At 41.2% G+C, this 26,043-nt stretch overlaps 1 protein-coding gene across 2 annotated transcripts in view; it reads right to left on the bottom strand.

Moving 5' to 3' along the window:
• Positions 1-11,806, bottom strand: part of MRPS35 (mitochondrial ribosomal protein S35) — a 52,977-nt gene extending 41,171 nt beyond the window's left edge. The window contains exons 1-4 of one of the 2 annotated variants that reach the window (XM_005290091.4): positions 11,425-11,806; positions 9,488-9,540; positions 5,716-5,883; positions 5,096-5,156 (exon numbers count right to left, since the gene is read on the bottom strand). In XM_005290091.4, the coding sequence (XP_005290148.2) occupies positions 5,096-5,156; positions 5,716-5,883; positions 9,488-9,540; positions 11,425-11,599 (457 nt within the window). In that variant the 5' untranslated portion in view covers positions 11,600-11,806. Of the gene's footprint in view, positions 1-5,095; positions 5,157-5,715; positions 5,884-9,487; positions 9,680-11,424 lie in introns of both variants that reach the window. The other variant, XM_065570458.1, reaches the window with a different exon arrangement.
• Between the last annotated feature and the right edge of the window lie 14,237 nt (positions 11,807-26,043).

Genomic DNA, 26,043 nt, shown 5'->3' with positions numbered 1-26,043 from the left:
TAGAAACTTACTGGCATACAGTAGAGATTCTATAGCACAAGTAGAATGTGCCCTGGCATGAAACTCCACCTAAGAAGGGGACTGCTACGTTCATCATTAGTTTTAATTTCCAAGCCATTTCAAGTTGTAGAACCAAGCAGAACACATTACAGTAATTAATTTTGAGAGGACGTTGGCATGGATAACTATTGCAAGATCAGAGTAGCAGCCGTGTTAGTCTGTATCCGCAAAAAGAAGAACAGGAGGACTTGTGGCACCTTAGAGACTAACAAATTTATTAGAGCATAAGCTTTCGTGGACTATAGCCCACTTCTTCGGATGCATATAGAATGGAACATATATTGAGGAGATATATATACACACATACAGAGAGCATAAACAGGTGGGAGTTGTCTTACCACCTCTGAGAGGCCAATTAATTAAGAGAAAAAAACTTTTGAAGTGATAATCAAGCTAGCCCAGCACAGACAGACAGTTAGATAACAAGTGTGAGAATACTTACAAGGGGAGATAGATTTCAATGTTTGTAATGGCCCAACCATTCCCAGTCCTTATTTAAACCGGAGTTGATTGTGTCTAGTTTGCATATCAATTCTAGCTCAGCAGTTTCTCGTTGGAGTCTGTTTTTGAAGTTTTTCTGTTGTAATATAGCCACCCGCAGGTCTGTCACTGAATGACCAGACAGGTTAAAGTGTTCTCCCACTGGTTTTTGAGTATTTTGATTCCTGATGTCAGATTTGTGTCCATTAATTCTTTTGCGTAGAGACTGTCCGGTTTGGCCAATGTACATGGCAGAGGGGCATTGCTGGCACATGATGGCATATATCACATTGGTAGATGTGCAGGTGAACGAGCCCCTGATGGTATGGCTGATGTGATTAGGTCCTATGATGATGTCACTGGAATAGATATGTGGACAGAGTTGACATCGGGGTTTGTTACAAGGATAGGTTCCTGGGTTAGTGGTTTTGTTCAGTGATGTGTGGTTGCTGGTGAGTATTTGCTTTAGGTTGGGGGGTTGTCTGTAAGCGAGGACAGGTCTGTCTCCCAAGATCTGTGAGAGTAAAGGATCATCTTTCAGGATAGGTTGTAGATCTCTGATGATGCGCTGGAGAGGTTTTAGTTGGGGGCTGAAGGTGACAGCTAGTGGTGTTCTGTTATTTTCTTTGTTGGGCCTGTCTTGTAGGAGGTGACTTCTGGGTACTCGTCTGGCTCTGTCAATCTGTTTTTTCACTTCAGCAGGTGGGTATTGTAGTTTTAAGAATGCTTGATAGAGATCTTGTAGGTGCTTGTCTCTATCCGAGGGATTGGAGCAAATGCGGTTATATCTTAGAGCTTGGCTGTAGACAATGGATCGTGTGGTGTGTCCTGGATGGAAGCTGGAGGCATGTAGGTAAGTGTAGCGGTCAGTAGGTTTCCGGTATAGGGTGGTATTTATGTGACCATCGCTTATTAGCACAGTAGTGTCCAGGAAATGGACCGCTTGTGTGGATTGATCTAGGCTGAGGTTGATGGTGGGATGGAAATTATTGAAATCATGGTGAAATTCCTCAAGGGCTTCTTTTCCATGGGTCCAGATGATGAAGATGTCATCAATGTAGCGCAAGTAGAGTAGGGGCGTTAGGGGACGAGAGCTAAGGAAGCGTTGTTCTAAGTCAGCCATAAAAATGTTGGCATATTGTGGGGCCATGCGGGTACCCATAGCAGTGCCGCTGACTTGAAGGTATATATTGTCCCCAAATGTGAAATAGTTGTGGGTGAGGACAAAATCACAAAGTTCAGCCACCAGGTTAGCTGTGATATTATCAGGGATACTGTTCCTGATAGCTTGTAGTCCATCTTTGTGTGGAATATTGGTGTAGAGGGCTTCTACGTCCATAGTGGCCAGGATGGTGTTTTCTGGAAGATCACCGATGGATTGTAGTTTCCTCAGGAAGTCAGTGGTGTCTCGAAGATAGCTGGGAGTGCTGGTAGCGTAGGGTCTGAGGAGAGAGTCTACATAACCAGACAAGCCTGATGTTAGGGTGCCAATGCCTGAGATGATGGGGCGTCCAGGATATCCAGGTTTATGGATCTTGGGTAGCAAATAGAATACCCCTGGTCGGGGTTCTAGGCATGTGTCTGTACAGATTTGTTCCTGTGCTTTGTCAGGGAGTTTTTTTAGCAGATGGTGTAGTTTCTTTAGGTAATCCTCAGTGGGATCAGAGGATAATGGCCTGTAGAATGTGGTGTTAGAGAGCTGTCTAGCAGCCTCCTGGTCATATTCCAATTTATTCATGATGACGACAGCACCTCCTTTGTCAGCCTTTTTGATTATGATGTCAGGGTTGTTTCTGAGGCTGTAGATGGCGTTGTGTTCTGCATGGCTGAGGTTATGTGGCAAGTGATGTTGCTTTTCCACAATTTCAGCCTTTGCACGTCGACGGAAGCACTCTATGTAGAAATCCAGTCTGTTGTTTCGACCGTCCGGAGGAGTCCACGCAGAATCCTTTTTTTTGTAGTGCTGGTAGGGAGGATTCTGTGGGTTAGTATGCTGTTCAGAGGTATGTTGGAAATATTCTTTGAGTCGGAGACGTCGAAAGTAGGATTCTAGGTCACCGCAGAACTGTATCATATTCATGGGTCTGGAGGGACAAAAGGAGAGGCCCCGAGATAGGACAGACTCTTCTGCTGGGCTAAGAGTATAGCTGGAAAGATTAACAATATTGCTGGGTGGGTTAAGGGAACTACTGTTGTGGCTGCTTGTGGCATGTAGCAGTTTAGATAGTTTAGTGTCCTTTTTCCTTTGTAGAGAGGCAAAGTTTTTATGGCTGACTTAGAACAACGCTTCCTTAGCTCTCGTCCCCTAACGCCCCTACTCTACTTGCGCTACATTGATGACATCTTCATCATCTGGACCCATGGAAAAGAAGCCCTTGAGGAATTTCACCATGATTTCAATAATTTCCATCCCACCATCAACCTCAGCCTAGATCAATCCACACAAGCGGTCCATTTCCTGGACACTACTGTGCTAATAAGCGATGGTCACATAAATACCACCCTATACCGGAAACCTACTGACCGCTACACTTACCTACATGCCTCCAGCTTCCATCCAGGACACACCACACGATCCATTGTCTACAGCCAAGCTCTAAGATATAACCGCATTTGCTCCAATCCCTCGGATAGAGACAAGCACCTACAAGATCTCTATCAAGCATTCTTAAAACTACAATACCCACCTGCTGAAGTGAAAAAACAGATTGACAGAGCCAGACGAGTACCCAGAAGTCACCTCCTACAAGACAGGCCCAACAAAGAAAATAACAGAACACCACTAGCTGTCACCTTCAGCCCCCAACTAAAACCTCTCCAGCGCATCATCAGAGATCTACAACCTATCCTGAAAGATGATCCTTTACTCTCACAGATCTTGGGAGACAGACCTGTCCTCGCTTACAGACAACCCCCCAACCTAAAGCAAATACTCACCAGCAACCACACATCACTGAACAAAACCACTAACCCAGGAACCTATCCTTGTAACAAACCCCGATGTCAACTCTGTCCACATATCTATTCCAGTGACATCATCATAGGACCTAATCACATCAGCCATACCATCAGGGGCTCGTTCACCTGCACATCTACCAATGTGATATATGCCATCATGTGCCAGCAATGCCCCTCTGCCATGTACATTGGCCAAACCGGACAGTCTCTACGCAAAAGAATTAATGGACACAAATCTGACATCAGGAATCAAAATACTCAAAAACCAGTGGGAGAACACTTTAACCTGTCTGGTCATTCAGTGACAGACCTGCGGGTGGCTATATTACAACAGAAAAACTTCAAAAACAGACTCCAACGAGAAACTGCTGAGCTAGAATTGATATGCAAACTAGACACAATCAACTCCGGTTTAAATAAGGACTGGGAATGGTTGGGCCATTACAAACATTGAAATCTATCTCCCCTTGTAAGTATTCTCACACTTGTTATCTAACTGTCTGTCTGTGCTGGGCTAGCTTGATTATCACTTCAAAAGTTTTTTTCTCTTAATTAATTGGCCTCTCAGAGGTGGTAAGACAACTCCCACCTGTTTATGCTCTCTGTATGTGTGTATATATATCTCCTCAATATATGTTCCATTCTATATGCATCCGAAGAAGTGGGCTATAGTCCACGAAAGCTTATGCTCTAATAAATTTGTTAGTCTCTAAGGTGCCACAAGTCCTCCTGTTCTTCTTATTGCAAGATCTTCACTGGAAGAAGATAGGTTGCACTTCTCAAAAGACACAGATGAAAAACACACTCTTGGCCTCCATCACTACCTGGGCATCCAAGAACAACCAAACATCTAATACAACTAAATTGTGTTTTCTGCGCAATCACAGCTGGAGAATGTATACAATCTTTCTCAACTCTTCCAGCTGCTTTCCTCAGGCCTTATACTGGTATAGCCAAAATGCTACAGTTAAAGCAGTACAACCCCAGGGTGGATGAAATTACACAAGTATAAATGTATAGCAGTATAGCTTCCTCTTCTGAATGGGGTAGAAGCACATTTATACTGATAACTACATCCAGATTGGGGGTTGTACCAGAAAACCTATATCAGTTTAAAACAAAATGCAGTCCTAGCCAACAGTTTTACTGGTACAAAACACTGTATATAAACCAGGCCGTAGTTTTCTCTGGACTGAGTCATATCCAAGCCCCATACTCATGAAGACATCAGGTTATCCATTTCCCTACACTAGCTGAGCCTAACAGAAGAGAAAAGCAATCTCACCAGCACATTGAATACATCGCAACCCAGAGTAACACATTAAGCCTCCCAATGGCCTCTTTTCTAGGGGAAAAAACTGAACTCCCTGAGAGTTGAAGAAGCATGAATATATAGACTTATGTGAAATATGATTCCATACCAATCAATGGGACAAAAGAAAAATGGTACTGGACAATATTGAGAAAGAAATCTGACAAGCAGCAAGCTTTGTATTTGGGTCTTCTTATCCTACCACACAGTGGTGTAATTAAATTACTTATTAAAGTGTCTTAAGAATTCCAAGGAGACCGTTTTAAAGAAAAGGCAAAAACTCACCTTTAAGAGCTGTACAGTGTTTCTTAATTGCTGGGGGAGTCAGATGCAGAAAGTTGGGGATCTGAAATAAAATATTTGATTATTTTTCAGTAACCTAGTTTGCTTATAAACAAACTGCTGTGTGAATTTAAAATTGAAGGCACTCCCGTGAGCAGACAATAACTTGCTCAATAAACAAAGTCTGACTACTTATAAGTAGAAGTAGTAGAAAGTAGAATACTACTTTCACTATTTAATTGTCTTTAGACCAAGTGGGTGATAGGAGATTCAAATGAGAGGATTAAACAAGTGTCTCTTCTCACCTCTGACCCAGCACAAGTCTCATTAATAAGTTATGAGAGCAAGTCACCAGGACCAGACCCTGTACACATGAAAGTTTAAGGGATCACAGTAAACTGATATTAAAGCTGAACTGAATCTCTTCATCTTCATTCGCTACTTGGGTGCACAGTTGTATTATGTTAAATATATTGTGTGATAAATGGATGAAGTATATATAAATATATCAAGTATGAAATGCTATCTGGAGAAAACATTTTGATCAAGCCATACTGCAAATCATTGGTCTTTGAGAGTTGGAATAAAACTAAGTTATATAAAGACTATTGTGATGTACCTACCTTTATAAGCTCCAAATTGCCTTCTTTCGGTGGAGGTACTCCTCTCTTCACAGGATAGCCCATTCTGATGGGAAGAGGCACCGAAGAAGGATTAAATGCTGCTGCAGTTGGATAAACGTTGCTCCAGTCCTGATCAACAGCCATCTTTTCAGTTCTAGGAGTTTCAGGCTAAAGAAATTAGAAGTGATACAAAATAGGTGGGGGTCAGTTATTGTGAGAGATGAAACCAGTAACAGTCAAAGTGAACGGTGTTCTCAGGAATAACTGACTGGCTGGCTATCGTGGATCTTCTTAAGGCCAGTAACTTCAAGGAATGCCTTTTGCTAAGGTCATTGAGTTTTAAGAAAAGATACTTCTGTAGTAAGTATTTAATAAATCCCTTTTCAACTGTAGAACATTTATTCTATCATATGAACATCTTATTTTAACCAAACTACATTCACGATGTTCTAGAAAAAACTACGTTCACAACAAGAAAGTCTCTCTCTTTACCCGGAGGTATTTTGTGCGTGCGCGCATGCCTGCAAGTTTCAAATCTGCAAATGTAAATAATAAAGATGAGTCAAACCCAAATTTTAGACCACTATTCTATATCACATTTCTTATTCCATTCTGGGAAAAGTTCAAAGGGGACATGCAAAGGAATTTAAAAGAGAGACTTGTGCCCTTTGTGGTTTCTTTATGATAAATAAAGTGTCCACCCCCCCCCCCCCCGGCTTGTATTCTAGAAGTATCAGGAAAGTTAAGTCTGGTCTTCCATGGTTTTGTTATAAGTTCATAGAGATGACCAAGTAATGTTTAATGTGAGCTCTGAGGGACAGATTTTGAAAGGTATTTAGATGCCTAAAGATGCAGATAAGCACCAAGTGGAATTTTTCAGAGTGCCTAAGCAGGTAAACTAAATTACAATAGAACAAACAACAAAACAAGAGTAAAAAATTATGGTATTTTGAAAATTTAACTGAAGTTCACTTGATTTAAAAAAAAACAAAACAAAACAACAACTTTTTTAGCCCATAATATCCCCAACATGGCTTGGTTTAGAATTTATTATGTATTATTTGTACTGTGGTAGTGCCTTAGGAGTCCCAATCATGAATCAGGACCCCATTGTGTCAGGTACTGTACAAACACAAGACACCACCCCCTGTCTCAAAGAGCTTATTATTTTACTGGAAAGATGAAACATGTGGATACAAACAGAATGAGGAGCATGGGATAACAATGAGAATACTGGTCACCATAAAACCCAGAGGTCACATCTGTGTCAACCTCATGACAGAGAAGAGTTTTAGAAGATTTGAAGGCCAACAATGAAGTGGCTTTGCAAATGTTTGCAGGGAGCTCTTTCCATGCACAAAGGGCAGCTTGGAAAAAGCCATGAAGGTACTTGTTTCAAAAATTTAAGTAGAAGTGGGTGATGTAGGCTGGCATAATTGACAGAGCAGATATGGAACTCTTCGGATGCATACCATGAAGAAGTGGGCTGTAGTCCACGAAAGCTTATGCTCTAATAAATTGGTTAGTCTCTAAGGTGCCACAAGTACTCCTGTTCTTTTAATGTTGAGAGTATGCATTAGTAGTTTAGTGTCAAAGCCATGATAGTTGATGTAATTATCCTAAAATCAAGTATTGCAAATGCAGAAAACTCAAATCAAGGTCACACTTCAACATATATGGATTTCTTAAATGTTACCTTAACTCTGAGGACCTGGAGTTGGGAATGTTTGGCTTCAGTACAATTACCACCTCTCTCTACGTCTTTAGATCCAGGCTATGTCTAAGTCTTATGGAGTCCTTCAGCATAACATCTCTAAGATACATCCCTTCCCATCCATTCACACAATTAAACCCCCACCCAGGCTCTCATCTTGACTACTGCAACCTCTTTCTCTCTGGCTTTGACAAATGCAATCTTCCCACACTAATGGCCATTCAGAATGCTGCTGCAAATTGTATTTTCCTACCCTGTCACTTTGACCATATCACCCCTCTCCACATCCCTCCACGGACTGCCTTTTCTATACCGCACCAAACACTTTCAAAGCCCTTTATGGCTTACCCCCACTACCTATCATCGCTCATTCAGGGCTTGTCTCCACTTGCCAGTGGATCGATGTTGCAGCGATCAATCCACCAGTGAAGACCGGTTAAATCGACCACAGATCGCTCTCCCGTCAACATAGCATAGTGTGGACCCCATGGTAAATAGATCTAAGCTATGTCGACTTGAGTTACCCTACTAACGTAACTGAACTTGTGTAGCTTAGACAGACTTTCCTCCACAGTGCAGACCTGCCCTCAGAGTCTAAAGATCAACTCTTAACTTATAATGGTCCATGATGCCAGCCTCCATTGCCCACTTGCTAAATTTTCAAAGCAAGCACCTAAAATTTCTCTCTCATGCTGCCTTTCATGCTTGGGAGGAACTCTCTATAAAACAGGATGGATAAAAATGTGTGTATGTGTAATATGTAAATAAATCCGATTTTTAAAATTAAACAAGTTTATTTTTTAAAATCAGCTTATTTAAAATTACATTTGAAATTATAACCTATGTTAAGGCCTAAGTTTATTATAACCTATTGAAATCATTTAATTAAACTAAACAACGTTATGAGGCAGTACATGTTTTCTGCCAAAGTCTTAAAGAAAGTTAAACCACTGCACTGGTGGAAGTCATGGACTAAACTGTAACCAAGAGTTAGTTGAAATGTTAAACCAGATTTTGACAAAAGTAGTCTCTTTTGCAGATGCCAAAAAATATTTTCTTCATTTTAGTTTATTCAACTAGTTCTGTTCAATTACTAGTTCATTCAAAGTTAAGAAACCAACTGGAGTTCAAAATGTAGGAAAATTTGTCTTCCTCTTCCAATCTATGCATAAAAACCAAGTGTGCAAGGATGAGGTCCACTAGTTCTAAAATTCTGAAGGAAAATGGTGACCAGAAACAATCATTCAATTCACATGTTGTTTAATAAATCAGTTAGTTTTAAATGCAAAACTCATGTTTTGATAAACTTTTTTCTTATCCTGCACATTTCAGGTTGTTTTATTTAACTAAAAAACAATTTTAAAATGCTGTTTTGTGCAATTTTAGTTGATTTTTCAAAAAAAGCTTGACACAAGTCATGAGTACAAGATTCATCTAGTGAGTAAAAATTAAAATTCTGAATAGATGTAAGCTATGACTACTTAAATAAATGTGTATTGATATGGCATATCCTCCTGGTTAACAAAAAGAAACACCAAATTTAGTTTCAAGGCTATATTTAGTTCCAAGTCAACATGTTTTAATGATTACCAACCAATGAGAATCAATCTTTCTTTAGGAAAAGAACTAAAAAGTACAGATGCAAAACAAAACTAAAAAAACAATTTAAATCTCAGTTTCCTGTTTGCTGATTTAAATCGCGATTAAAGCTGGTAATTTAAGTCACTGATTTAAATTAATCCATCCTGCCCTAACATACGCAAAGCCATTTTATTTTTCTCCTTCAAATCCCTCCTTAAAACTCTTTGCCACGATGCCTACAAAAGCCTTGACAACGGGTAGGTTGCTGGTGTGCTGAAACCGCTGCCTATCATGCTGACTAATAGCATCTCATCATTTCTTTGTATTCCCATGACTGTCTGGATCCATCTTTTGTCTTATGGTTGGATTGTAAGCTTCTTGGGACAGGGAGGGTTAATGGACAAATTACTAAAATACGCAGTAAACACTCTTCAGAGTCTTGCAGATAAGGTAGTTGCAAACATTTTTATTTCTTACCACTCTTTTGTTTCTTGCAATTGGTGATGTCCTGCTTCTTCTCGATGCTTCAACTGCAAGATAAAGCAGTGCAAGTATCTTCAGTAAGACTTAAGCAGCATTGCTAAAAACTTGCACATTCAACAATTTTTACTTTGCCTCATCATTCCATGGCATCTCAAGACAACGGTAAAACTAAATGGTAAATCCAACCTGCAGAATTAATTGTTATAGTTAGATAAAAAACAGTGATGAGAACTGGCTTTCAGATCAGGACTATTAAAAAAATATATATATCACACACACACATCACTTGCCAGCGGTGGGAAGGAAGCTATCTGTGGAAAAGAGCAACCTAGGCCATCAGTTTCTGCAGAATTGAAGCTCTCCTTTAAAGAGTTAAATTTCTAGCCTTTATGCAGAGCCCATGCATTTGCAGAGATAACCTTTCAAATGTATATCAATACAGTGCTGTCTTCCAGAGTCTGAGCACAGCTCTAGTTCTTTTGCTGTTGCTGTTCAGGAAAGCTATGAGCAACATAGTAAAATGAACAAGACACTTGAGTTTCACCTCTGGGTTGGCAATTGTGAAACTCTGAAGAATTAGAGAGACAAGATGGGTGAGGTAATATCTTTCACTTGACCAACTTCTGTTGGTGAGAGACAAGCTTACACAGGTCTCTTCCTCAGGTCTGGTGTAAGCTCATCTCTCTCATGAACAGCAGCTGCTCAAGTGAGAGATATTATTTCACCCACCTTGTGTATCTAATATCCTGAGACCAACATAGCTACAATAACACTGCCTACAACAATCTAAAGAATGTCAGTTTTACACACATACACCCTGTCCCACATCACAGCAATGGGTACTGGCAAGGAAAGTGGGGAAGGATAGAGGAGTTTTCACTTTGAGCTGCCAGAATGAGGAAGGAGTTTCAAACTTACCAGACACCTACCATCTAGATGACTTCTCAACATGAAACTGACCATGGACCTCACTTATTAACTTCCTCCCCAGCCCAACCATCTTTCATATTGGTACATTTTCAGAGTCTTTTTTGAACATTTAAATTAAAAAAATGGCAAAAAGGAACACCAACCTCATGTTCTTAAACTCATATTTCAAGAATACAATTTTTATGAGCTAAAATCAATATAGCAAATAAAATCATACCCTAATCGTAATTTAGCAGATCTTTAAGCACTCTAACGATGTTAGGACAAATTCAGCCCTAGTGTATCACCCATACAATTAATTTCTATCCACTCATGGCAAGACTGAATTAGATCTTGTGACCTGCATCAATCCTTGTAATATGTATATGATGAACTAGTCTTCTGTACTGCCCACGAAGATCTGCTCTCCCATCAGTAGATATTTACATGCATAGAAGCTAACACATAGAAAGTTTGTTTCATGACTAGGAAATCTGACCTTATTAACAATTGGTATATCCTGATGACAATTTGTGAAGCAAGAGTGACAAATATATGGCATGCTCACAGCCAAAGTAGTCAACATCAGAGCAAAGATATGACGACTATAACAAAGTCTACTTCCATAGCTTTGGACAAATCGCAAAAAGATCTTCTTAAGGTTTTTTATTGCTACCCATCCTTATAGTATTTGAGCACCTGCCAGATAACATCAATAGCAAGTGTTGATTACCCCCAAACCAAGCATTATAGCCCCAGGGAATTCAGAGGTAATACCACGCTGAAAAGAAAGTCAAATATATTAAAGTTTGTTCTGCACAAACTCAACTTTATCGTAGTTTACTGTATTTAAGCTTTTTTTTTTTTTTTGCATTTATTTTTTTCCTTTCCAAGGACAGAACAGAACACCCAGCAGAGACGCGTGGAGCTAGACCTGGAGACCAGAATTCGAACCCCTACAATGGAACCTCTGGGGGTTCAGCGGCCCCGCCCCGAGCGCCCTTCCCGGGGGCGGGTCTCACCTTTGCTCTGGCTGGACTCCCCACTCCCCACAACCAGGGCGGTGGAATAAGCCGATACCCCGAGGAGCGACCTGGGCCCTGCGGCCAGCCCCCCGCAAAGCCGGGGCAGCATCGGGCGGGCGCCGGAGAAGAGGTAGCGACTGGCGGCCGCCATGTTACTTTGCGGCTCACACATGCGCACTTCAGGCGGCTCACGGAAGCCGCTTTAGGCCAAATCGATTAGGCGAAGCATGAGATTCCCCGCGCGCGCGCGCGCGCGATCTGGGGAGGGGGACGGGGCTTCTCGCGTGCGCCCGCCCGTTTGGCGGGGTGAGGTGCACGCTGCTCTTGCTTTAGTGGCTGGAGAGCTTGCAGAGCAGCCCGCTAAGACTGCGGCTGCTTCTGTCTGGGAAGCATGCGAGGGAAAATGCGTGTGCGTGTTTTGAGAGGGAGGGAGGCGTGATAAATTCCCAGCAGCAATAATGATTTTTTAATAATAACCCCTGTAGAGCAGAAACCAAACAAATGGTGGCTGGTAGCAAAGGATTATCTTAAAAGGAGGATGAAAAAGAAGGGAGGAAGAAGAGCAAAGTGGTGCCTTATGCAGCAAGCTGCTGCTCTTTCCACACATCATTAAACATACGTAGCAGCACCCCACTGTTGCCAGTCTTCATGCTCTTATCACGACTCTTGCGATATTTGTTTTTCTTACAACCCCAACTCCTGCATTCATGTGATTGCGGGAGAATCTTCTCTTTTTAGGGTTGTTGTTTTTTTTAGAGTAACTTTTTAGGTGACACAGTTGTGTGAACAAGCTTGAAAACATAGCCCAAGAGTACTCTGAGAGGTTCACAATCCAGATGACAAATAAAAAGTGCCCTCAATGTATTACTTCGAAAACTCATGTTTTGGGGGGACTTGAACTAGCTTGAACATCAGTAGGTGCACAAGGAATAGAAGGCTTGGCTGCCAGCTGCCTACAGGGTATGGCTCTCATTACACTTGTGTTCATCTATACTCCTACAGATAGTCCCACATATGCAAATCATGAGATTTAATGAGATTTTTTTAAACTAAATTTCACATCCTTTCCTTGCCTTTTGGTTTCTGGGTCTTACGTTGGGTCATGTTTTCAAGCTTTTCTCCACAATCATAAAGATTATAAACTTGTGTGTGCGTGTTGGGGGGGGAGGGAGGAGGTTGTCCTGAGTGAAAGATGGGGTTCTCACATATTTTCATAACTCAGAAATCTGGAGCTTGAGAACACCAATGACTATGAGAGTTAGCAATATGGCAGATATCAAGGAACAGGCATTGTGAAGTCATTGGTTCATTACAACTAGCTAACTGGGGCTCATTTCAAGGCACAGTTTTCTGAGGTCTCTGGTTGTGATGTCAAGAGATGAGCTCTGTGACAGCACTCACTACTATTTCTAGCTCACTGAGCTAATCTCAAAGCACAGGTGGTTACTGAAATTATTGGTTTAGTAGCTCAGTTCCTGTAGCTAGTATCATATTAAAGACTTGCTGAACAAAATACTTCATAGAAACCACGGGGCACAGGGATCCCCTGCTCCAGGATCTACATATTAGTTTGCCAAAAAATATCATGTAAAAATGTCACTAATGAAAGCCTGTGTGACACAGGTCATCATAGAATTGTAGAGTTTAAGGCCAGAAGGACCACTAGATCATCTAATCTGACCTCCTGTATATCACAGGTCACCAACACACCCCAGCATCTGTACACTAAATCCAACAACCAAAATGAGACCAAAGTATTACGTCCCAGAGGAGACTAGACTGTTATGTGCCAGAGGCAGAAACTAGGAGGGATCAAAGTGCACCAGTCCTCAAGGCCCCCACAATGGCAAGGAAATGATAAGTGAGATTTCTCAGATGATTCTGGCAAATGACCCACACTCACAAACTCTGCAGAGTAAGGTGAACCCTTCTCCACAACGTTCTGAGAGAAAAAATACTTGGTACACCTCAGAGTCCTCACCCACCCTACCCCATGTCCAGCTGTGGCCATCCCAGAGCTTTAGAAGGAGATAAAAAAAACTCCCAGAATTCTTTTGGGGGGGGAGGGGAAATCCCTTCCTGACCGCTGCCAGTGGCCGACCGAAACCCTAAAGCATGAGCTTTAGGAGCATAAGACATAAACTGGTAGTAAATCCCAGCTTTCTCTTAAAACTCCTGACTCTTCACTGGAACCCAAGAAGGATGTGCACATGACTAAATGCAAGAAGTCTGGAAATTGTAATGGAGAATAGATTATTAATTATGTGGAACACCTCAGAGAGTTGGGTCATCATAACTCTAATAAGTAGAAAGAGTTGTGCTATCCCTAAAGAAATCAAAAGGTACCAAAACAAAAAATTAACCCTGAATATATTATCTACTGCTAATCAGAAAATTGTAGGCTAAGGATGAAATTCACACCTGTGCAGTGTGGATTACCACGGGCACGCAGGGGCGAAAGAAAATGCAGGCCTGTTATTTACCAGGCTGCCCATGGCAATAGACTATATTGGTAAGGGATGCAGGGAGAGTATGGGTCACGATGCAAACTGCAGACACCCACACAACTAAAATTAATCAATTTAAAGTTTTATTGGGGATAATTACAAGGAGTAAGGGAGCAGCGTTTGATTAGCTAATAGAGTTAATGAAACTTAAAACACACAATAACTAAAATATCTACTAACAATATTTATAAACAAAGATGCAGCAATTAGTAATAACTGATACTTACAAATACAAACCAACGCATAACGACCGGCAAACGTAGAAACTCTGTTTGAAACACGTGAGCTGAGAGAGAGGCTTCGAGGTGATCAGGCTCGGTTACGGATGTACACAGGATACACACGATTCGTTTTTCTTTCTCCTCTCCCTGCCTGCACATGGCAGGCAGGCCCATAAAGTACCAACTATGACATCATAGAAGTGTCATAGGGGACGGGGCCCAAAACCTGTTTGTGTTCGTTTCTGATTGGCACAAGCAAAGTTTACACCAAGTAGGGGAGCAGGTGCCTCAAAGTCTGGCTTTGCCCTCAAAAGGTGAGGAAATGCATATTGTTTTAGAATGCGTGCAACACTGAATGACAAAAGAAGAGGCCAGGGCAATACCGGTATGGGCAAGTTTTACAGGATGCAGACAGGAACTCATCTCAACATGCCCCCGTGCCCTGGCCGAAATAGTTAGGCCGAAAACCTAAATTTCCGAGTCCGACTCCTCATTCCCACCTACGAGGGGATGTGCTTCGGGGGTGGAAGCGATGTAGGCCGAGGCAACAAACTTGTGAATGCAGGCTTTAATGAAGGCACATCCGAGACAGAGAAGAGCGAGCCCAACTAGAAGGGACACAAACAGGGATTGGAAATAGGATTTGTAGGGCGCAAGGCCAAGCCAATCGAGCCATGACCAAAACTGGAAGGACTCTCGTGACTCTCGGACAGTAGAGCTCAACGTTTGCAGGTCTTTAACAGTTGAGGACAAATTAGGAGAAATAGAAGGCAAAGAAACGCAGCATTTATCAGCAAAGTCGGGATATACTTTAGCAAATTTAGTACAAAATGAGGAAGATTGTAACAAATATTGAATCATTAATCTATTTTGAATACTATACTGAACAAGGGAATTTAACTGCTGATTAATTAAGGAGAGGCCCTTGCCCGTAGTATTAGCAAGCATTTTAATAGCAAGGGATTGAAACAGCACTTGATCACGTAACATCATATAACCAACAGGGTTAAAACTAACAATAGAGGAGGCAAGGGAGGAAGCTGCTGTTTGCAAACGAGTCCAAAAAGAGTGGGTACTACGATGGTGTCGGTGGCTAGATGACAAGGTATAAATACCTCCGCCCTGTAGATACAGGGTGCCAATGGTGCATATACCCCGGGGATTGGGAGGAAGCACAGCAAATGCAACATTACCGCAAATCCAAAAATGACCGGTTCTTAAGGAAGAAACTGGTATGGCTCCACCCATTATTGGTTACAGAATAAAAGCTGGATGCACGATTGATACATGCAGTCTCAGCATGATGCATATGCTGGGCATGAAACAGATACGTATGTGTTATGGAGGTATAGAAGGTTCCAAAAAAAAATATTATAATTAAGACGATAAGAACAATTAATGGGAGGGGGATAGGTAAAATGAAGAGTGGGTTTAGTTAGGGAGGTATTAGCATAAGAGAAACTCCACATAGAACAATTAGAATAAGTACCAACCCAAGTAGGGGCTGGGGTTAAACTATTACCAACAAAAACCCAACAATGAGATGCTGTAACTTTAATACTCTCAATTAAAGGAAAGCTATGATCACTTCGACCTGAAGCATTAAGAACTGGATACACAAGAATTAAATTGTGAAGAACGATTATTTCAAACACTAGAAGCAGCCCACTGCACATAGGGGGAAGAACAATTCACACTAGAAATATTAAATGAAGAAAAATTATAAACTATTGGTACAAATTGAAAGAGTAATGGATATTTAGGTGAGAACTGAGTGGAGCAAACAAGACAATCTTCTGGACTCAGCGCTGACAGGGACTGGTTTCCACTGACCTCCTGCACCCAGTAGGCGGCAAACCAGGTTTGTAGTCCACCTTCTCCTAAGGGCTCCGTGGGCAAAGAAGTTGTGAGGGAGAGCAGCATAACCTGTAAAAGAGAATAATACGAGCCCTGCTCGGGGGCATTAGTTTGTTTATTAAGAACTACATTTGCTGAGCCAGTTATGATGAACTAGCTTGTCACCGGGGGTACTTGTAGCCACTAAGTAGGTGTTAGGGTACTTGCCGGCCCGGAGAATGGTGGCTTTTATAGGTTCTCGATGGCCAGAGGCTTGGGGTTCTGTAAGCCAAACCAGTTGGCCGGTGTTAAACACGGGGGACCAAGGCGGCTTAGGTGTAGGTGAAATGTGAGGCCAGTGAGAGTAACTTTTGTTGAGTGCGATAAGTACCTGGGGTAAAAATGAGTTCCAGTTTTTAAAATCAGGGTTGGGGTTTGCTGTTTGCAGCATAGTCTTAAGGACTGCGATTTTTCGCTCCACCACACCATTGCTTTGAGGATGATATTTAGTATGGATGTGAAGGGAAGCCCCCCATCCAAAAATGAGCTGTTCAATGCTTTTGCTGGCAAAGGGTGGCCCACCATCTGCTTGGACTTCAGTGGGAGTGCCCAAGGCAGCTGCTGTTTGCTTAAGAGCCACAGTGACAGCTCGGCTGGCACCGAAGGAGGCATCCCGTATCTGCCAGGGTTAATGGTACAGTATAGCCTTTTAGAGTTTTACCCGAGCCAAGGGAACAGATCCATCCTATTTTTGGATCAGTCGAATTTTGGCTAGTAAAAAGGTGAAACTGCAAATGTTGGAACTGTTCAGTTTTATCATCTGCGCGGTCTGCAGCGTGCCATGGGCATGGCCCAACTCCCTTGCATCCTGTTCGTGATGCCATGTGGATTGCCACGGGCACGCAGGGGCGAAAGAAAATGCAGGCCTGTTATTTACCAGGCTGCCCATGGCAATAGACTATATTGGTAAGGGATGCAGGGAGAGTATGGGTCACGATGCAAACTGCAGACACCCACACAACTAAAATTAATCAATTTAAAGTTTTATTGGGGATAATTACAAGGGGTAAGGGAGCAGCATTTGATTAGCTAATAGAGTTAATGAAACTTAAAACACACAATGACTAAAATATCTACTAACAATATTTATAAACAAAGATGCAGCAATTAGTAATAACTGATACTTACAAATACAAACCAACGCATAACGACCGGCAAACGTAGAAACTCTGTTTGAAACACGTGAGCTGAGAGAGAGGCTTCGAGGTGATCAGGCTCGGTTACGGATGTACACAGGATACACACGATTCGTTTTTCTTTCTCCTCTCCCTGCCTGCACATGGCAGGCAGGCCCATAAAGTACCAACTATGACATCATAGAAGTGTCATAGGGGACGGGGCCCAAAACCTGTTTGTGTTCGTTTCTGATTGGCACAAGCAAAGTTTACACCAAGTAGGGGAGCAGGTGCCTCAAAGTCTGGCTTTGCCCCCAAAACGTGAGGAAATGCATATTGTTTTAGGATGCGTGCAACACTGAATGACAAAAGAAGAGGCCAGGGCAATAACGGTATGGGCAAGTTTTACAGGATGCAGACAGGAACTCATCTCAACATGCAGAAGGCCTGTGCACCAGGTGGGTGTTCCAAACAGAACTAAAATTTCACCCTAAATTAATCAGAGCCCCATGGGACAACAAAGAGGAGGATGGCTGGATGTTTTTCAACATGTTTCTATCAAAGATAGTCCCCAAAAGTGTCAATTTTTTCTACTGAAAATCTTCAACATGTTTCAGCCAGCTCTATTTCTCATTGTTTGAAAACCCATTCATTCTGCAGGTCTCCGAGTAATCCTGGGCAGGAATCTCTTTGCTTGTTACAGAAGCTGTCAACAACAAATGGAGACTGGTAAGTATTTTCCTTTTATCTTTAATTTCTTTGTTTTATTCTGCTCTAGATTTTTAATGCTTAGATTCAGTTTGTGGTACTTACATATGAATAGCAGATACGTTTGTCATCTTCATAGCATTTCTGCTAATCTTCCATGAATGTAGATTCCTCACTACATTCAGGCTTCCACTTCTGTTTTACTCCTCATCCTGAGGTTAATAATAAACTAATTCCAAAATCTAGACTTCATGGCTAGCACTTTCTTTACATCATCAGACAAAAAATTACATTACGTTTGAGACTGCATATCAATAATTTAAGGTAAAATACATTCCAGGGATGCTGTGACTATCCCAAAACAAAGCAGATGGACAATTAATGCACCCAAACAACCTTAATTCCGCCCAGCCACATATTCTTCAGATTTCCCATGTAGTTAAAGCTCATGGAAGTCTTGTGCAGAAGCTACATTTGAAGATCTTTGTTTTTTATTTATTTAGGATGAATGGTCATTTCCTCGCTCCCCCATTATTCTTTGTAATTTAGATTAAATTGATTTTTAAAGATGCATTCTTTCCCCTTTTGCCCCTTGCTCTCACAGGTGGTCACTACAGATCAGTTAAGGTTGTTTGGGTGCCCCAGAAGTACACTTGTCATATTTGAATTTATTTTAAGTTTAGCCTTAACTGTGAATTTTCTGGATTGAATATACTTGGTTTTAGTATAATTACAATGTCTCTGTAATGTAGTTTACCCTAAATTACTGATATATACTCTCAACCTTAATTCTATTTTAATGAAATTTTTGTCTGGAATATAATCATAAGAATTACTGTATTTTCTGGCGTATAAGACTACTTTTTAACCCAGGAAAATCTTCTCAAAAGTCGGGGGTCGTCTTATACGCCGGGTGTCGTCTTATAGGGCGGGTGCTGAAACTTCCGAGCCGGACTGGAGACTCTGCGGTCGCCACATATGGTGGGGGGAGCTCAAAAACGGCCGCGGCCGCATCCCCACCCGATGACGAGGTGAGGGGGCGCCTCACCGGGAAGGTGTAAGTGAAGGGCGGAGCAAGCTGCAGGCGTCCGGGACGCCCGGGGTATGGAAAAAAGAGAGAGAGCGGCGCTGTGCCCAGAAAAACACGCCTCTTTCACCCGTCTGGCCCGCCCTTGTATCCTATTACCGTACCTCCTTCTCTGCCTCTCAGATCTCGCTCCTGAGGACTGCAGTGAAGTGGCGCAGGCGCGCATGTGCGAGATCTGAGAGGCAGAGAAGGAGGTAATAGGATACAAGGGCGGGCCAGACGGGTGAAAGAGGCGTGTTTGCGCTACCGCTCTGATAGTCTTGGAGACAGGGAGGGCTGGGCAGGCAGGGAGAGCTGACCAATCCAAGCAGGCTTTGTATACAACAACCAGCCAATCGCCGGTAAGGTACATCGCTTGCCGTGATTGGCTGGTTGTTGTATACTGGGTACCACATACAGTACAGCACCAGTATCTGTACCTGTTCATACAGTATAGCACCAGTACATACAGTACAGTATACAAATGTCCAACAGTCAAAACCCCATCATGGCTCCACCAGCAAGAAGAAAGAAATATGAAGCCAGTTTCAAACTTAAAGTTGTAAACTTTGCCATGGAACATAATAACTGCGCTGCTGCAAGACAATATGGAGTAACAGAAAAGATGGTTCGGGACTGGAAAGCAAATGAAAAAGCATTAAAGAGTATGCCAAGGGGTAAGTGTGCATTAAGAAGAGGCACTCCACATTGGCCAGAACTCGAAAAACATGTAGCAGACATGGTGAATGAGCATCGCTAAAACGGTTATGTAGTGACACGAAATAAAATACATTTGTTTGCACTTCAGTGGGCCAAATCTAACCCAGATCACAGCAACAGATTTAAGGCCACTGTATCCTGGTGTACTAGATTCATGGGAAGGCATAATATGGTGCTGAGGCAAAAGATGAAAATTGCCCCAAAATTACCTGCAGATCTTGATAGCAAAGTAAATAGTTTCCATCGATACGTAATACAACAGCGCACTAAACATGGCTATGCGTTAAGTAGTATTGGAAATATGGATGAAACTCCAATGAATTTTGATATGGTTGGAAATAAAACTGTCCATCAAAAAGGTGAAAAAACAATTTTAATTAAAACAGGACATGAGAAGTCCAGTTTTACAGTGGTACTAGGATGCACAGCTGATGGCGCCAAACTGAGACCAATGATTATTTTTAAAAGAAAAACAATGCCGAAATTCAAGTTCCCTGTTGGTTGTTTTGTACATGTGAATGAAAAAGGCTGGATGGATGAAGAAGGGGTAAAGCTATGGCTTGATAATGTATGGAGCAGGCGACCAGGTGGACTTATTCAAAAATGTAGTCTACTGGTGTGGGATATGTTCAGGGCTCATTTAACTCCCAGCACCAAGCAAATGCTTGCAAGACTAAACACAGATGCGGCAGTTATTCCTGCAGGATTGACATCGTTGGTACAGCCACTGGATGTGTGCCTAAACAAGCCATTTAAAGATCGCATTCAAGAACAGTGGAATGAATGGATGGTTAGCGGCGAAAAGTCATTCACAAAAGGAGGAAACATGCGTGCTCCACAGTTGGATGTTTTGTGCAAGTTTGTCATAAAAGCCTGGAATGATATTGATGCAGAAACAGTAATCAAGTCTTTCAAGAAGTGTGGCATATCAAATTCATTAGATGGTATGGAGGACGACTACTTGTGGCAAGATGAAGAGGAAGCCGAAGCTGAGACCACACCATCTGATACGGAATTCGATCCATACGATGACTGCCTTACAAATGTATCACAAGATGTCATTGATGTACTTATGATATCAGATGACGAACAGGAGGATTTTGAAGGCTTTTAAAGGGAAATTGTCACGCCAGCAAAACCTGTAAAAATACCGTAGCTTGCAGTTATGATGGGCGTTGCTAACTCGCCAGGGACTTGCCCGGCACTTGCTCTCTCTCTCTTGTTTGTTATCTTCCTCCTATCATCATCAGTTCCAGTTTGGTTGACAGCTTAGAAAACAAACAGCATGGCAGCTCCCATGGGTTTATTGTCTTATCCTTCCTTTCAGCTTTAGAGTGAATTAGGAAAAGTTTAATCCACTTGCACTGTTTTATGTTTACATGTTTGATGACAAACAGCCTTATGTTTATAAGTGACAGTTTTCCTGCTAAGTACCTGCATGTCATAAGCATTTGAATTAAAATTACCATATTGAAATCAAATCTGATGTTTTTTTAATTTTTTTTGGTGTGCGTTGGAAGAGGGGTAGTCTTATACGGCGAGTATATCCCAAACTCTATATTTTAACTGGAAAAGTTGGGGGTCGTCTTATACACCCAGTCGTCTTATACGCCGGAAAATACGGTAGATACAATAATTGATAACAATTTACATTAACTACAACCAAATTTCTTTCCAACCAGTTTGTGTACATGAAGAGAAAAACAAGGGGGCCATTAGAGTGTAAAAGTTTGAGTCATAGGGTAATTATTGACACTTATAATACTTAACAGATATTCATTGTAATTTACAAATATAAACCAGTCAATCAAGTTGGCCTTTACAAGATATCAACTTCACCAGCTTGTTACTAACTGAAGGAAGCTTTATTCAGGGTCATCAAAAATTCTCAAATCCTGCTATATATTCAATAACTGATGGAAGTAATCCTAATTAGAGGTCACTGTCAATTTTATTTCTCCTTTCCTCTGTAGGGTAACACAAGAAGGGGTTCTTTGTTGTTGATTGTTTGCACTGCCAGTAATGTAACAAGTTCCTAACTGCAGGTGTTAAATGTTACGTTGCAGTTCCTGTTTCATGTGTTTAGTGTGCGTTACTTTATATGTAGTGTTGAGAAGATTCATGTTGAATGGCAGGGCCTATAGTGTATATTTTCTTTTAAAATTACCTTAAATCATGCACATTTTTTTTGTAAAATAAATCAAAATACTTGGTGTAACTGGGTGCCTGGGATTGACCACACTGAGAATGCCACGCTCAGGGCAGACTGCAAGAATCAGGGCAGGCAATTGTCCAAAACTGATGGTCTACTCTAACAGGGGTAGGCAACCTATGGCACACATGCCGAGCTCATTTTCAATGGCACTCACATTGCCTGGGTCCTGCCTACCCGTCCGGGGGGCTCTGCATTTTAATTTAATTTTAAATGAAGCTTCTTAAACATTTTAAAAACCTTATTTACTTTACATACAACAATAGTTTAGTTATATATTATAGACTTATAGAAAGAGACCTTCTAAAAACGTTAAAATGTATTACTGGCACGCGAAACCTTAAATTAGAGTGAATAAATGAAGACTCAGCACACCACTTCTGAAAGGTTGCCGACCCCTGCTCTATAATTAGATTTACCAAGCCAGTAACAAAAGAGCTTCTGCAACACCACACTGGTTAACCAGAAGTCAAACACAGTCACCCTTGGGCTCCCATCCAGATGAACTGAACACTCAGATTTGAATCCACCTCCTAGTGGATACAGTCCATATCACAAAAGGCATCATCATCAGAACAGAGAGGCCAGAAATGGATTGTTCATTAAGACTAAGTCATCCTATCCCTGCAATTGGCCCCTTTAGGGTTAGAATTGAGGCATTTTGACTAGTCACTGTGGAGGAAACTACAGCTTCAGACTTTGAGTAGTACCAGTGGTGCAAGTGGAATATGGCCTCTGGTGTTGCAGGAGTTAAGTTATTTAAAAAGTAGTTTACCCTTTTTATAATTAGCTGTGCTGATTAAAATATTAAGTTACACTGCAGTTTCTTTAAAAAGAGTTATTTTGACTTTGTTGCACTGCATGTGGGAATTGAATACAGAAAAGAGCCTTATGGGAACCTTAAATCGAAAGCAGAAATTCTTATTGCCTTTACTTTTATCATGACTCACATCTCAGCAAATGCCATAGTCTCTCCTCAGTTACAGACATGTAATTCTCATAAAAAAATGTGTTGAAGCAGTAATTATATTTTGATCAATTACTTCAAATATACTTGTAATGTGTCCAATTTTAATAATGATATTTTGTTACCACCATGGTATCAACAACAGTATACTTCTCTTCCAGTGCATCACTAATGATTTAAACAAACGCAATAAAACAATGCTAGAACACTTAATATAATTGGAGTAAGGAATCAAATTACAGTTGAGGTTCACTGTGCAAGAATTTAAATTGTCCCTTATTATTTGAAAGCTCTCTACTGCTGCCATCTGATATCTCTTCATCAATTAGAATAGATCCAATATTTCAAGCAGTAATTCTTGCCTTCCCTTTCTTTAACACAGTGATATCAACAGAGACTTTTCCCCACACTGTATGTGAATAATTTCTTTGTTTATACATACCATTTCTTCATAATTTCTGTTATATGGATATTAAAATTATTCTGGATTTTTATGAAATATCATACTAATTACTTTAAACATTCTATTAAGCTGCCAAAGAGTATTTAAAAATAAAAATTAAGGGCCAAATCCCAAGCTTTTAATTAAGGGACATTTGGGTCCTGTTGGATTGATGTAAGGCAAGCAGGATTTGGCCTTAAGAGTACAATGAAAAACTTTGGCATATGGTACTTTAATTACTCTTAGTGTTACAGTAATTCCTAAAGTACCAATCAAGATCAGGGCTTCATTGTGCTTGGCTCTGAACAGCAAAATGCCCATAATTAGCATGTAAATACAAAGTTAGAAAAATGTACTGTTCTGAAATTTTCTTAATTTTGTATAACTTTAATATAACAATTCACTTCCTCAAGAAGTCAACCGCCTGTTGAAATTACAATTTAAATATTGTCATCACAATACAACTATTCTGTATAGAATGACACTACTTAAGAGTGGACAAAGAAGCATATATAGTTATATCACAGATCACTAACAAGGACCTTAATATAGCATTCACTTGATAGCAAATAATTTATCTGAAGTGTAGTTTTACTCTAGAAAAAAAAACCATAAGAATTGCCAGCATCTTATTCAGATTTGCTTTCTTTGGAGGCAATCCACCCAGTACATGGGGCTAACACAAGACATACACACCAGTACTATGCTCTAGAAATTATTTGGGGAAAATTCTATGGCCTGTGTTATACTGGAGGTCAGATGAGATGACCACAATGGTCCCTTCTGGCCTTGGAATCTAAAAAAGACCACAAATTAGTCATAGTGCATAGGTCTTGTGGCAAGTCCTCTGCAGAAAGGCGAATTTCACCCTGAAATACACAAGTCAAGTCAAACCACATGTGTGACCTGACTATATGAGATAGTCAAGTCAGATCAACATATGACCAGATTTTGAAGTACTTGGTAAAAGTATTGTGGAGGAAATGGAAAATGTTTGTACTTCCCATCCCATCCCCTAGAACTGGAAGGGACCTTGAAAGGTCATTGAGTCCAGCCCCCTGCCTTCACTAGCAGGACCAAGTACTGATTTTGCCCTAGATCCCCAAGTGGCCCCCTCAAGATTGAACTCACAACACTGGGTTTAGCAGGCCAATGCTCAAACCACTGAGCTATCCCTCCCCCTCCCTGGCATAAGTTTATTTAATCATGAAGCAGAAACAGTGGATTTCCCCCCTTAAAGATGACGTACGAAGGATTTTTAAGAATTTGAGCTTGTACCCTTTAAGACAGGCCTGAAAGTTTCATTTTTTCCCTGCATGTTCTTTACTTTAGAAAAGTCAGGAATGTCAAGTTAAGTCTTTCCTGATATTGCTGAAGAAACTGTGAGGACTTAAGGATGTTTCCTATGAGCTCTAAGATTATAGTAACTGAAATCAATTATTATTATAATGTATTACTTGTATTAATGAGAGTGTTTAATCTGTGTTTAAGCTTCCTTTATCCAAAATATGTAATCATTGAAATTTAATAGGTGTAAACAAAAAAGCAAAGGTTTCAACAGTGACTAAAAATACCTTCCCTTTAATTACTCAGCTTTCATTTCCTTGACTCTTCTGACATCACCCATATTATTCCTGCCTAGAGAAGACCCTCATTTCTAATTTAACAGATTTTTATAAGACTTTTCAAAATGTCTTTATACATCATAAAGAAGCAAGAAGTGCATACACCTAATTTAGGTTTGTCCTAACAAGCCATCATTGATATTATGGGAAATAGTAGAAGAACTACATTAGACAAGTAATGAAACACTAAGTGAAATGGTGCAACAGACAGAAACAGCAGACACAGTTCTTGGGACCATTATGGACCTGGAGCTGCAGGTTTTGTTGAGTATGTGACCCATCACAAATGTTTGTCTTTTCCTGGTTACTCCTCCCTTCCCCCTCCACCACTAGAACAATTCAGAAATTACAGGGGAACTCAACACAAGGCAAGAAGTAGTAGGCAAAAGTTAAAACTTGAAGGGATAGATTTCTCCTCCCCTCGAGTGGTCTAAGGTTTTATCTGCTGTTTAAATCAGTGAGAGCCTTACAGCTAGAACTCTGTACCATGCTTTGGAATGTTCCCCTTGGAATAAATTGTGTTCATTAAATTAATCCTTGTATCAGGCCAGCTGCCTCCTGAACACCCCCTCATGGCCAGAAGTGGCTCCACAGTGCCCTGTCTCTGTTTCCCCTCTTCAGGGCCCCTTACGACTCCCTAGTCTTTCTTGAGGCTAACACCATCCCCTGCCTGGGTTTTTTTAAATAACTGAACCAGTTAAAAATAATCCTCAAATTCCTAAAATACAGCCTATTACAGCAACATAAAAGTTTATATTCATCTCTGGCTCTTCTACCACACACTGAGCTCTTCCTCTGACCTGGTCTGCTCTTCACAAAGCCAACTCTCCTAGCCCTTCCTAGCTGGATCTCAGCCTTCTGGCTCTGGCTTCCTTCTCCTGCCTGCATCTTGCCTGTTATGAGGGAGAAGGCAGCATATATACTGCCCTTCTTCAAAGGGGTGCTCCCGGTTGGTTGGGAGAGAGAGGACCTCTGCCCACCCTACACTACAGGGCTCCTAATCCTGGGCCCTTAAAGGAACATGTCTTTTTTCCCATCCAACCACTAATTCCCCAGGACCACTTCCTGCCTTCTGGCTTTGGCCAGTTCCTGTATCTTTGTTCATTCTAGTGTTCCTGGAGTGGGGTCTTCTGGCCC

Source organism: Chrysemys picta, chromosome 1 (genome assembly GCF_011386835.1).
Source record: "Chrysemys picta bellii isolate R12L10 chromosome 1, ASM1138683v2, whole genome shotgun sequence".
NCBI classification, from domain to species: domain Eukaryota; kingdom Metazoa; phylum Chordata; order Testudines; family Emydidae; genus Chrysemys; species Chrysemys picta.
Note: the sequence above shows the minus strand (reverse complement) of the source record. Positions and strands in the feature narration are given on the sequence as shown.